At 31.4% G+C, this 14,765-nt stretch overlaps 2 protein-coding genes and 2 non-coding genes across 4 annotated transcripts; 3 read left to right on the forward strand and 1 right to left on the reverse strand.

The window, feature by feature from the left end:
- Positions 1 to 5,918: 5,918 nt before the first annotated feature.
- Positions 5,919 to 9,872, forward strand: LOC125811104 (cysteine-rich receptor-like protein kinase 42). The gene is made up of 6 exons (XM_049490597.1): positions 5,919 to 6,866; positions 7,853 to 7,963; positions 8,088 to 8,438; positions 8,678 to 8,912; positions 9,001 to 9,145; positions 9,268 to 9,872. Exons 1-6 carry the CDS (start codon positions 6,116 to 6,118, stop codon positions 9,664 to 9,666), a joined length of 1,992 nt encoding a protein of 663 aa, XP_049346554.1. The 5' UTR covers positions 5,919 to 6,115; the 3' UTR covers positions 9,667 to 9,872.
- A 2,958-nt stretch (positions 9,873 to 12,830) lies between these two features.
- Positions 12,831 to 13,026, forward strand: LOC125811208 (U2 spliceosomal RNA). The gene has a single exon (XR_007441906.1). It is a non-coding gene; the product is annotated as a U2 spliceosomal RNA (small nuclear RNA).
- Positions 13,027 to 14,159: 1,133 nt separating this feature from the next.
- Positions 14,160 to 14,355, forward strand: LOC125811209 (U2 spliceosomal RNA). The gene has a single exon (XR_007441907.1). It is a non-coding gene; the product is annotated as a U2 spliceosomal RNA (small nuclear RNA).
- Positions 14,356 to 14,546: 191 nt separating this feature from the next.
- LOC125811073 (cytochrome c oxidase subunit 5C-like) lies at positions 14,547 to 14,757 on the reverse strand. The gene has a single exon (XM_049490566.1). It carries the CDS (start codon positions 14,744 to 14,746, stop codon positions 14,552 to 14,554), a length of 195 nt encoding a protein of 64 aa, XP_049346523.1. The 5' UTR covers positions 14,747 to 14,757; the 3' UTR covers positions 14,547 to 14,551.
- Positions 14,758 to 14,765: the final 8 nt, after the last annotated feature.

Here is a 14,765-nt window from a genome sequence, read left to right on the forward strand (position 1 = left end):
GCGAGATTGGGAGAGGGAGGAGAGAGGCGAGCGAGATCGGGAGAGGGAGGAGAGAGGCGAGCGAGAGAGGGCAGAGTGGGAGAGAGGTGAATTTATATAAGTATATAGGTTAGATAATTGTATATTATACATATGTATTTGTATATTCTGGCGAATTATACATATATAAACGTGGCTAATTATACAAATTCGAAGTCAGCCCGTGTAATTAATGTATAATATTAGTCGTGAGTGGTAATTATAGCAAACTATAGCTATGATGAGTAATTAAGTAGTATAAGTTTGCTTAACCACATAATTTTCCCTTACTTAAATCGATTATGCCACCTGTCTTGATATCTAAGCATCTATTGTCATTATTATTTTTGTTTCTTGTTTCACCCTTAAATATATCATGTTAATCAATTTTATAATATCAATTAAAATGAGTTCAAAATTAAGTAGAGATAAATTTAAATTTTTGAAAAACTTTAATACGTTAGTTTTAGTTTAAATAAAAGTGGAACTCTAAATATTCTAGAGATCATTGAATAAAGGATTGCTAGCATTTTTTATCACTCAATTATTGATAAATTTTGATTTTATCATTATGATATCTGACTAATTACATTTAATCTTCAATACATGAAATATGCATTTTTGATCCCATTTGCTTGTGAATATTCACAAAATTTCAAAATTATCAACCATTCCACTGATATATTATGTTAAGCTTGATTTCATATTTGAAGGAAGTATTCACTTCTAAAAATAGTTCAATGTATTTCTACCTAAAGACACCAAAAACACATATTTTAGGTTAGATGTGCTTACTCATAAATCACAAGAACCAAAATCAAAATTTATCATTAATTGAGGAATCAAAAATACTATTATCCCTTAAATAAAAGTAGTTAGAGTACTTTTTATTGATTACCATGAGGATTTTTAGTTACCGCCAAAAACATTAGTATGAAAATATCCTAATAATATGCTTTTTTTCAATCCAATGTACGATATTTGTATAGAAATTTGATTAAATTTAAATTCGTGTATTATATAATCATTTTTTATTCTCAAGGGCTCAAATCTGAAATCTCAAATTTTAACCATTTCATTATCGTTCCAGAATATCATTTTACTATTCTTTTTTCATGCTCCACTAATATTCCTTATCTATTTTGATTTTTGTAGTGTACTCCAAGACTCAAAATAGTCTTCCATTGTGCTTTTCGTTTCTTTCTTTTAATTAAATTCTTCAATATTCTCCCTTTCAAATTTCAATGAGTCTTCTTCTTATTCTTCCTTGTAATCATAATTCATAAAACAATACCATTTCTTTAGAACCATTTGAGGGGTCTTTGAGGACCAAAACATCATTTCTATATATAGGAAAAGTCGTTTATTAGATGTAGAAACTTCTTCTAGAAAAGAACGAAAAAAAAAAGTGAGATAAGAATTATAACGTATATATTGATCTAGGTTCAAATTTCGGCAGAAACAAAAATGCTAGCTAATTAATTTGAACAATATTTTTATTAGAGAGAAGTATTGAAAACACTCCTAAATTAGGTGTGAATTATTAATTTCATCCCCAAACTATTGACAGCTTTAAAAATACTCATTTACTTGATTAACTGAACTTAAATACACCCCTGATCTTACAACATACCCCTAAATTTTCGCTAAGTTTAGGGGTATTTTCAACACTTCTCTCGGCTTTTTATTAAGAGTTACATGTCATACCAGAGTGATCGGGGGTGTATCTAAATTTAGTTAGTTAAAAAGGAAAGAAGAAAGAAACAAAAGAAAAGAGGACGAAAAATAGGAGTACTACCTTCAATCTAACAGCCGTTGTTTTTGAATTTTGAAGTCATTTCCAATAGTTGTGGTTTCATAAATCAAAATCTTCACCAACCCACCAAAAACAAGAAAGAAAACTCAGCCAACACATTATTAGGGTGTGTTTGATAGCGTGAAATATTTTCGATTTTTCATTTTTTTCATATTTGGTCGATAAAAAATATTTTTTGAAGGAAATTTTTTTTCGTAAAAATAAGAAAAATGACTTATCTACCAATAACAAGTTCCTATAAATGACATTTCAAATTGCCTCCTTCCTTGACCATCATCCCATTTGGCTTGAACCCCACTCTCCACCCCATTCAACCTCACAATATTTTTGCTAGCTGACATAAAAATGTTATCAGAACATATATTATTTTCTATGAAAAACATTTTCCTCGGTAGCAATTAGCACTTAGTTTGTACATTTTTTCAAGCATCCCCACTATTATCCCAACTTGCAAACTTTACTAGACATGTCAAAAAAAAAAAGGAAAGTAAGATTTTGTGTTCAATATTAGGGGATTGACTTTTACTCGTCATTTCAAAGACTCATTGCATGTGCCATTTATCTGAAAATGACTGAAAATGTTCTTTTTTTGACTTTGATTCCAAAATAAATTAAACATGTCGATCCCATCTTTATTTGTACATTCTGTTTTTTCTTTATACATTTTTTTACTGAATCGATTAATTCAAATTCTTGTTACATTCAATAAAAACGAAAATCAGTACTCTCTACTTAAATACTTTCAATTTTTTAGGCTATAACAAGAGATGGCGTTAAATGACTTTCATCCCTCCTATCCCCATTTATATCATATTGTTGATGTCACATGTGACAGATAATCATTCAATACCATTTACTTATGAGCAAAAAGTCCAATTGGAGACGACTTTTTAATCAACCTAGCAATGAGTTAAAATCTCAGAATTGACAACTCTTTGGTAATATTATTATTCAATGAAGTCTTCTAGACTTCCTTATTAACTATGTATATAAACATAAATTAAAAAAAAAAAAAAAAAAAAAACATTGCCTTGTTACCACTAAAGTACTGTTTGAATTTTTTTTAGAAGTATTTGAACAAGAAATAAAATATACCTAGCAATTAGTTATGAATAAATTATTTTTTTCTACATTTTGACTTGGAATAGTTAAGTACTATACCCTTCAGCCAATTAATTTACTAACATGGCTAAAGTATACACAAATACACAATATATATATATATATATATATATATATAATATTAAATTTAAAGTGTGTATTATCTATATATATTGTAAACTAGATGTCTGAATGATTCAGATCCATAATCATTCGTAAACTAGATGACGGAATGGTTCAAATTTGATATTGTCATATTTACGGAACAAAACAAATTAGACAGAAGCTTCTTTGGAAAATTCATACATTTGCCAGATGAATACGGTAAGGAGTGAGGACTCCACAAATTTTACTTTGACAGCAAAAATAGAAATGAAAAACGGATGTTTGCTTTTTTAGTTCCTAAAATATTGATTAATTATACAACGTTCGTTTAAGTATAATTAATTTTTAATTAATTGAAACGTGCAAGTTTGATCCATTTTCTAGTAATTTTTTATAAATTTAACAAATTGTGAAGTACTAAAACAATTTAGAGCCTTGTATAATTTTTTTTTTAAAAATATTATAACACGTTTCTAAATAAAGGGACCAAGACACAGATAGTTGAATTAATTCAAAGTCTAAAATGCTAAGTAAAATATTACAATACTCAAAATCATAATTTTATTATAAATAACTAAGGGGGTCAAAATTACAACTACTCCATAATTATCCAGTAAAAATGTATTGTTAGTCAATAACTTCTGCAATTGAGATGATGGTGGGGATATAATAATACACTAATTAATACTTAAACGTATTTACAAAAAAAATAAAAACAATAGCTTTCTTTTCATCTTCCTAATAATATATTGCTATTCCTAGAACCATTATTCCATTGCGTCCTTCTACTTTTTACCTTCCGGAAGGAGAGGCAAAAGTCGAGGAAATGAAGGCGAAATTAGAATTTTGATTCAAAAAATGTTATTCTATCGATTTTTTAATAAATTATTCATATATGTATATCTAATAAGTTTTAAAATATAAATATGAGATTTTAGCCAAAATAATCATTGAATTTTAATAAATTCGTTGGTGAAATTGTAGCTCGCCCCGCAAGGAAATTCCATATTTTTAGAAGTAATTTTGAAAAAAAATTAACGATAACGATGTATCTACTACTCCACTTAAATAACACAAAAATTGCCTCATAAAAGCAGCTTTACACGCAAAAGCAACGTTATTATAGAGTACTATTTATATTTTTATAATATTGATTTTGTCTATGTTTATTTCTTTTTTCCTTCTCTTTTTATCCCTTTCTAGTCTTTTTTTTTTTTAAATAAAAATAAAATTCGTGGGTCGTTTTAACTACTATACTTGTCTCTTTGCGTCCACAGTTGACTCGTGTTCACAGATGGATTATTTGAAAAATTGTAATATTCATTTTATGTTACAACATTTCAATGTACATGCAATTTAAAATTCCAATTTGATAATTATACTCCTAAGTGACAATTGAAAAAATACATTAAAATATTTTTGATAATTTAGTTTGATATTAAAACATTCTTTCAAAAATTTAGTTTAATAGACAAAATTATTACATCAAAGTTTAGTTTTAGTTAATTAGTACATAAATTTAAATCTTTGAACGCGTTATATATTTATTAATTTGATATAAATATAAAGCGTTATAAGTTTTTAACATATGTAATATAGGAAATTCTTAGCATTAATTTTGTGTCTGATGATCCGACAGAGGTGTGGAATCTATGGACCCTAGGTGCAATCTAGGAGTTATTTTTTATTTGTTTTTCTATAATATAATATTACCATGTGTATTTAGACAAACATCATCTTCTTGAGTATTTGACTTTGATATGTTTTTACAACTACAATCATAGCTTTTGATAGCCATGTGAGGTACTTCCTTCCTTTTTGTCGTTCACTTTTATTTGTTTGTGATTTTACAAATTAATTTTTATTTGTTATTTCAATATATTAGAAAAATATAAATAATTTTTATTTAACTTTAACATTAATAATTTATTTTTAAAATTATCTAACATTATATATTAATTAATATAAATATTATGATAAAATATTTATATTAATTATTATTTCTTAAAGAACATATTGAGGTCACACGTGAATAAGCAAAAGCTCAACTACCAATACTTTGATTCTTTTGGACATTTTTCCTTCTCTAACATTTCTTTTTTAAAAGTGTGTTAATCGTTTTTCTTCATTATCATCATCTTTTGAAAATAAATACAATTATAGCTCTTGGCAGCCAAGTAAGTTGTCATTAGTGATGTATCAAATACTTGATTTCCTTTTGGTCAATTTTCCATTCGGCATTTCGTCTTAATTCTGTATTTTATTTGTTTTACTTGGAGCAAACGCATGTGATTACCTCCCTACTAGTAGGGAGGTAGAAACTTCCTAAAGGGCTATGAAGGGCATTCAACCAAGAAACAATTTACTTGACTATGACTTGAGTAATAAATACATCATTCGTTCTGATAGTTTGTCTTGATACAAAATTTAAGAAAAAATATTTGAAACTTGTCATCTAAAATAAATCATAGATATTTATATCACTATAAATCATTTTATTAAATGTTAAATAATTATTTTCAAGTTAAATTATTACTAAATGAATGTATCATTTTTTGAAACCGACAAAAAGATTGGGACATGGGGAGTAAACAAAGTAACAAGTAGTATTAGATATATTAGTAAGCAGATAAGGATTAAGCAATACATATAGTATTTTGACAGATTACACCATGAAAATTATAATAAGTAGAGTAGGCACAAAGTAGATAAAGACTTTTAATAGTAGTAATCGTAGAAAGAGGTCAAATTTTAGCAAATGGGGACACATAAAAAGAGAACGTAGCAGACAATGGTTGGCTGTAAAGTCCGAATCATTTTTGAACAACACTAGTCAAAAAATATCATTTATTCTTCTCTCAGCCTCTAACGAAAGCTTCTTCTCCTCTTCCCATTTCTAACTACCATATTTCTGTTTTCTTGTTAATTCATCAAAAACGAAGTTTAGAACTAATCTCATAGAGCAAGACGAAAGAGAAGCAGAACGAGGATTCATTCGGCTTCTCCATTCGTCATTTCAAGTGAACTTTGTTCGTATGCAGTAGCAGCTTGCTCATATCGTGCTAGAAAATTGAGATGAATTTATCCCGCTCAAATTTTCCACTTTTAAATTGGATAGTTATTTTGTTGCTGAATTTTGCTTTAATTTGTGAAGCCGATCCTCGAATTTCAGAATCTGGACTAATATGCGGCACGAACAGGACAACACCGGCGATCATCATTCCCGAATTTGTTAAACTAATGGAAGTTGTTTCACAACGCGTGACGGATAACAATTGGGGAAATCATTATGTAAATTCAACAAATATTTCAATTTATGCATTAGCAAATTGTTATCAGGATCTACCACATCAGGATTGTCTTCTATGCTACGCAGCTAGTCGAACTCGACTCCCTCGTTGTCTTCCTGGTAAATCCGGTCGAATATATCTCGACGGATGTTTTCTCCGGTACGATCAATACAATTTTTTCAACGAAACTACTGATTCAGCTGAAGATACAGTGAACTGTAGCAGCTCAATTGGAGTTGCTACTGGACAGGAATTAGCCACGTTAAACGCATCAGCTGGAAATTTGATTGATGAATTGACAAAGACAGCGGTGGCGAACGGCGGTTACGCGGCGGCGAATTTGAACGGAGTTTATGGATTGGCGCAGTGTTGGAAAACTGTGAGTACAAGTGGTTGTAAAAAATGTTTGGACAAAGCAAGTAGAGATATCAAAGGGTGTTTTCCGAATAGAGATGCTAGAGCTTTGATTGCTGGCTGTTATTTGAGATATTCTACACAAAATTTTCTCAATCATCCATCCGGGAACAGTAGCGGTGGTAAGTATTTCTCTATTTTTATGCTCAAACTGAATTGTCCTATGTTATTCTTTAATTCATGTATTTTTCCATTTCATTTTAAGTTTCTTTTTGGTGTAAAATGAAGTTTTAAGGTATATATCGATTTAGAAAATCAAGATAGAATAGCTCTTTCTTCATTTCTACTCTTGCTATTAAAAATGCCAGAAGTGAGTAATAATACTAACTTTTCAATTAAGTAATAATTTAGTAAATTATTATTTTTTACTTAATATTTTTATAATAAGTTACTAAAACCTTAAACGACATTGAAACGAGGAGGGGATAGTATTTCTTCGACCAGTTTTCGATGGCATGTCAAGGTGAATTTGATTTGCGAACATTTTCCCGGCTTCACTTTCTTTTCTATTTTAGCTGATCAACCTCAGAAGTTTATTTTGAATTTAAAGTTGATGAGTTTAATTTTTAAAGGTTTTTTAAAAAATGAACATATTGTTTCTTTTTTAAATTCTCAATATAAAGATTAAGCTTTTTAATTTTATTTTTTTTGTAATTTTCGCACAAAAAAATGTATATTCCATGTCAAAAATAAATGTGGCTGCATCCACCTCTGGTCAAATTTTCCTATTGATTTTTTGGTGGGTGGAGTGGGGAAGGGGGGGTGGTACTTTGCTTTTATTTTGACGGCAAAAATTAACTACGATTCAACGTTAAAATGCCATAATTTTTCTAAATTTTCGCCAACTTTCTTGACCTAACTAAAACTTTTCAAGGAAATGGTCCCTACTCCCTATGGTCATTTTCAAATATGAATGGAAGGAAGATGACTTCTTTTCATAAATCTTATTTCTTATTTTGAGATTTTTTATTTGTAAAAAGAAAAATCTTTTACGAAAGAAACACAAATTTAAATTAAATTTATAAAAGAATACAAAATTAATTGACTTTTGTGCACCTGTTTTGACTTTATCTTCTGCATTTTGTAATGAAAATGCTGTTATTTTCAGGGGTAAGCAAAGGGGTGATAGTAGCTATCGTTCTTGGAGTGACAGCTTTCACCATGCTTGCTCTCTCAGCTGCGTACACAGCTCGTAAAAGATCATTAAGGCGAAAACGAGGTATTGAACAAAATAAAATAGTTTCGTAACTGTACTGTTACTGTTACTACGTTCAATGACTATATATTTATTACTACTACGTAAGCTTAGAAGTATAATAATTTTTTTGGTTGCATTGTTGCAGCACGCATTAATCTTGGCAAAATATCGAATTCATACAACAAGTCGAGCTTGAATTTTAAATATGAAAATCTTGAGAAGGCAACAAACTACTTTGATCCTTCAACAAAAGTAGGTCAAGGAGGAAATGGTTCTGTATACAAAGGGACTCTGCCTAATGGAAATGTTATTGCAGTTAAGAGACTATTTTTCAATACAAGACAATGGGTTGATGACTTCTTCAATGAGGTTAATCTCATCCATGGAATTGAACACAAAAATCTTGTCAAGTTGTTGGGTTGCAGCATTGAAGGCCCCGAGAGCCTGCTAGTATACGAGTTTGTGACCAACAAGAGTCTAGATCAATACCTCTTTGGTAATTATCTTTCTTTCTTGTTCCATACATAAAAAGGGAAAGTTAAGGAATCCAACTGTCAAAGACATCTTTTGGGTAAAACCCAATGTGACAAAAACGTGAGGCCCCAAAGTTTGGGGCAGAGTGGAAAATAGCTTGACAGTTGAACCTGGATTTTGACACAGCATTGTTCCTACCTATACATTTCTAAGTTGTGACAGTTGCAGACTTCTAATTGAGTTGTTGAATTTTTTTTGTAGATAAGGACAAGGTAAAGATTCTAAGTTGGGAAGAACGTTTCCGTATTATAGTTGGAACAGCACAAGGCATTGATTTCCTTCATGGAGGTTCAGAGATCAGAATCATCCATAGGGACATCAAGAGCTCCAATGTACTTCTTGATGAAAATCTTGAAGCAAAAATTGCTGATTTTGGACTTGCTCGGTGTTTTGGAACTGACAAAACTCATCTCAGCACTGGAATTGCTGGAACATTGTAAGTCAACAATTCACAAATACGTATCAATACAGTTCACAAACACTTGTCCGTTTCTTAAACTTAATCTGTGATTTTCGGTGTACAGAGGATATATGGCTCCTGAATACCTCGTAAAAGGACAGCTAACAGAGAAGGCTGATGTCTATAGCTATGGGGTGCTTGTTCTTGAAATCGTTAGTGGCAGAAAAAGTATTGCCTTTGCAGAGGACTCTGGCTCTCTACTACAAACAGTAAGAATGCTATAGATTTCTCTTTATCATGGTCATTATATGAATATCATTGAACTTTAGTAGATAAGTAAAAAAAAACTATTTTTATCATATAACTCAGTATATTGTCATTTTGGTTTCAGGTGTGGAAGCTGTACACAACAAATCAGGTAACTGAAGCATTAGATCCTCTATTGAAAGGCGATTTTCCGCCAGAAGAGGCATCAAAGGTACTAAAAGTGGGGTTGTTGTGCACTCAAGCTTCTGTCGCTTTAAGACCATCAATGAGTGAAGTTGTCCAAATGCTAACGTGTGAGGGCTATCAAATTCCAGAACCATGCCAACCACCATTCTTAAATTCGAACTTATTAGTTGGCGGTTCAGTCAAATCCAGTATAAGAAGTTTAGTCTCAAATGCACTCTATAAACTTGATGAATCATCATCTTATGCCACCACCACTGGGTCCTCAAGTATGCAAAGCTCATCAACTGGACCACACAAAAGTGACGAATTCCTTTTAAAAGAGTCTGAAAATAGGTAATAACTGCAAAGACAAATATAGAAATGGAATTTTTGAGAGATTTTTGATCAGTACATTTTTTGTACAGTAATAGAATTGCTGTAGTTGTGCATTTTTATGATTTTATTTTTGCATTTTTGGTGAGTGATGATACAAGAAAGTGTAGGGGTGGCAATTTCAGCCCATATAAGTGAAATGAAACCATTTTGCCCATATTAAATTAAATGAAGTATAAATTATAGAAACCACATATTAAATTAAATGAATCACTCATATTTTCTTTCATTTTCTTAAATGGGCTAATATGGTCTTCAATCTATTTAAGCTCATACAAATATGAACAAAATGGGTTAACATGGGAATCCATATCCAGCCCATATAAGTGAAATGAAATAGATTTTTTTTTGTTTTGGAAAAACAAAAAAAAAATTAGGGGTCGATTGGTGGAAGGTGGGGGTTGGGGGAAGGGGTAAATTTTTATTTTTTTTTGAAAAACAGATTTTTTTTTGGTTTTTGGAAAACAAAAAAAATTTAGTGGTAGGTTGGTGGAAGGTGGGGGGGACCCAGGGGTGGGGGTAATTTTATGTTTTTGAAAAACATATTTTTTTTTGTTTTTTTTGTTTTTGGAAATTAGGGATAGGTTGGTGGAAGGTGGTGGGGGGGGGGGGGGAGGAGGGGGTAATTTTTTTATTTGTTTTTTTAAAAAGAGATTTTTTGTTTTGTTTTTGGAAAACAAAAAAATTTAGGGGTCGGTTGGTGGAAGGTGGGGGGAGGCGCCCCGAGGGTGGGGAATGCCCGGGGGAGGGGGTAATTATTTTTTTTTTGGAAAACAAATTTTTTTAAATGGGTTAGAACCATTTTATCCAAATCCATATTTATCTATATTCTATTTGGATAGATTGTAAACCAAACCATTTTTACTCAATCCATCCAAATTCGATTCAATCCAACTTTGCCGCCCCTAAGAAAGTGTTAGACAGAAGCATAGCTACTGTATCATTTTCAAAGAGGTGCATGAATTGCGTAAAGCTAATTCGTTTGTCCTGGCCTTTTGTCATTATGAAATGCCATCATATAATTAAATTATGTGGATATAGCCGGTTCATTTGGACCCCATTTTGAGCTACCAAATGCCGACTAAATTCATTTACCTCAACTACCTAATTTTGTTGTGAATATAGACAGTATTTACTACCAAGAATAGACTTTTCTTATAATTTTTTTTCTTCCAAATTGCGGGTAAGGCCAGGAAAAATAGGGGAGAAAATGACAAGGATGGAAATCGAACTCTCACCAACACGTTAAAAATTTAGATAATCAATCAATTGAATTATCAAAATAAATTTTATAAGAGGATTAACTAGACAAAAAGAAGAATAGATCCTATTTGGATGGTAGGACTTACAATACAATTCAGATTTACCTTATTTGTGATTTTGAATCAAGAGTAAAATTTTCAAAATTAATATATATATTTTTTTAATAATTAAAAAATCTGCAACAAAATTTTAACTGTGACATGCATCTAACCCACATATTGCATTCGATACTTTTACGACAAAACCAAATTAACCTCGAGGCAATAGATGAGAAACTATAGCCTATAGGTGTATCATTGAAATTAAATGATAAATAAATGACAATAATTATTTAGAAGAATGTCGAAAAAATCTATTGATCAGTTGACATGAGGTAAGAATGCAGTATACGCAATTCCGCTGATAAGCGGTTGCTATTGAAGGATAATATCTCACTGTCTCAAATTTATATAACACATTTTTATTTTAGTTCATATATCCTAAAAATATTTTTTTTTATAATTAGAGATTTAATTTAAATTCCTCTTTTTTCCTAAATAAAATAATTTGTGACCACATATATAATCAAAGAATATTTTAAATTATAAATTTAAAAAATCAAATTAAATGATATCACATAAATTGAAACGAATGAAATATTATATTCGTGCTTACACTTGGCCAATGGTGGTGGACCAGATATAGCATTAGCAGGTAAGCGTTGGGACTTCAGTCTTCACTGTTCCTGGACCACACGATGTCAACTAAATATATATCTACCATATAATTGAGCTTACAAACATTTTTTAAAAAACAGAAAAGAGTAGACCCTCAATGTTAGTACTACTTATCAGACAAGTATTAAATTTGCATTTTCCTTGGTTGCCGGGAAATAAAAGTGAGGTGAATTAAAAGCACAAAATATCGATCTATTATATAAAAAATATATGGAGATATGTGATCTATTAATGTGGCGCCTTAAGATATTTAGCTATTTTGTTTATGAACTATAATTTGTTCATTTGAAAAGATTATATAATAGTTGTAGAAATTTTAATAATTTTCACTAATGATTGAGGTTTTGTAGTGAAAATTATGTCTCTTGTGAAATTTATTGTTCAGTTGATATGATGTGAGAATACAATATATGCAATTCGACTGATAAGCATTGGGACATCACTGTCTTTGGACCATACTATCCTTAAATGTCAACTAAAAATCTGCCAAAGAATTAATTGGTGTAACATAGTACTCCATTATTAGTAAAAAAAATAAGAATAATGTAAATACTGCATTTATATATGTTCTTCAAAATATACTACAAATCGAAAAATAAAACCTGAAAGAGGACCTGATACACACATCCATATAGGATAATTTTGAAGAAATTTTGGAGAGTCTGTTACTTTTTCTTTTGTTGATCATAATAATGGAAAAGACTATACTCCAATTCATGAAGTCATTTTGGCATTTACAGGAAAAGACTGCACTTCATGTGCATAAAATGTTACTACAAACTTTGTATTACAATGGATCCATCAATGTTTTTATTCATAAATGGCAAAACTGTTTCTTTATAACAATGGATCTTTAGAGATCAGCAGTATCACATGAAGTGAAACAAGCATCTCAAAATGTTTAGTAATTTGTAAAGCAAATTCTGTACCATTAAGCAGCCAGGTAATACTCGAATCATCCACTGATAAAGTGATCATTTCATGTTAGGCAGAATCTGATAGTCCCATAAGAAGTAAATAAAGGGTTTACACTTCATAGAAAACAATAGGGGTTGTTTTTGTATAGTCTATTCATCCCATATCGGAAATAGCTAATGCATAGATAACCAAGATCTGCTGTAAAATCCAAGGCCCATTGACATAATCAATCATACCTTTCTCGGCCTTTTGGCTAAGATCAAGTGTAGTATCTGTTCTTATCAGTTTAATATCTGATATGTGGACCATTGGTTCACACGATATTAACTTAATTTTTTAAGGGGAAAAGTCCATTAAGGTAGCTTGCTACCTGGGCTTTTGCGCGTCGCCCATGCGTTGCACTACTGCTTGGGCCTGGCGCACCCCACCAAATCGAGTTCAACTTTTGTCTTTCGGCCTCATCTGTTCTACAAACACTATTCTGGCCTTTTACTTATTAATCCATTGTGTTCCAAATTCCAATCCCCGGGAAATGGTAAATTTAATCGAGTACATACACCTTTACTTAGGGCTCTTTTTTCTACTTAATTCGATTATATATGAAAACCAGGAAATAAAAAAATTGCTCTATTGTTTAATCTTCCAAAAAATTTGACAGGGTGTTGATTAGTTTTACTAACGTCTTACCACTTTCTCTGCACCTAGTTCCTACGCAGTACGACCAACAAAGCTAAAATAATCTCCATACATAATTCACTTCGATGTTAGAATGTGACGAATACCAAAATATCTTCTCACAAATTGGTTGCTAAGTCATGTATTAAATCTCAACTATGACCAACAAACATACTTGCACCGGAGGCATCTATTTGCTAGCAGTGTAAAACTCATACAAGTAAGAAATGTGCCCTCTCGGTTTAGGAAGCAAAAAGAATCGTGCTTTCATTTAGCAATCTACAATCTGCTTCATAATAGCCACATGATAAGAGTGTAACAAGTGATGTGTAGATTATGCTCACGTCACAAGTTTGAACTCTGCTGCATACAAATGTGTCGACATTTAAGTGGAGAAGGATATAGGAGCATATTCCCTATCCCCTGCGCCACTAGCTCTTATGAATTTTGTTTATAACAATTGCCAGCCCAAGAACAGGGATTTCTTCCTGCTCGAATGCAGTAAATATAAACAGGATAACAAAAAAACACAAAACAAACTCATGTTAGGGAGCCTAAAATGCCAGATATGCTAGGCTCAGTTATAGAGTTTTTTAGAAGATACGCAGAATGACACTGAAGTGAAATAAGCATCCCAATCAGTTCATATCTGTATAGCAAATTCTGTTCCATTTACCAGCCAAGCAATACTCGAAACATCACTGTCAGGTGTCCATTTTATTGTTAGGCAGAATCTCACACATAAGAACTAAAAAAGCTTTTACAACATTCGAGAAAGCAAAGGAGAGTGTTTTTGAATTAGTCTATTCATCCCATATCGGAAATAGCTAATACCTATATAGCCAAGATCTACTATAAAAATCAAGGCCCGTTGCCAGGATAAAGCATACCTTTCTCGGCCTTTTGGCTAAGATCAAGTGTAGTATCTGTTCTTATCAATTTAATAACTGATATGTGGGCCATTGGCTCACACGATATTAACTCAATTTTTTAAGGGGGAAGGCCCATCAAAGTAGCTTGCTACTTGGGTCTTCATGTGTCGCCTTGGCGTTGCACTACTGCCCAGGCCTGGCGCACCCCACCAAATCAAGTCAAACATTTCCTAATTCATTTTGCCTCATTCTAATCAAACATACCATCTGAATATATTCAAAAGAACTATCATTATATTTCCAACTGAAAATTATTAGCATATTAAAATTCAAACATTATCTGAAATATACATTGTTCATTTACCATATGAGCCAAACTTTCATGCTGAAGCAAATTCTTGAAAAGTTACTCGTCATTCACCACAACACTGATCTCATTTTTGTCAAGCAAATCATAGAATTCCTTAGTTCTCCTCTGGTTGTTCCAATGGTGCATCTTCCACAAACCTCCCGCAACTATTCCAAGAGCAATCCCTATCATAATCTCTTTCACTACACTTGGACCCTTGTAAGCAGCATGTGCAATATGGGAACCTGCCATTTCTTCCCTTCTTTTAAGG

This window comes from Solanum verrucosum, unplaced genomic scaffold, assembly GCF_900185275.1.
Source record: "Solanum verrucosum unplaced genomic scaffold, falcon-dt-bn FXZP01000032.1, whole genome shotgun sequence".
Taxonomy (NCBI): domain Eukaryota; kingdom Viridiplantae; phylum Streptophyta; class Magnoliopsida; order Solanales; family Solanaceae; genus Solanum; species Solanum verrucosum.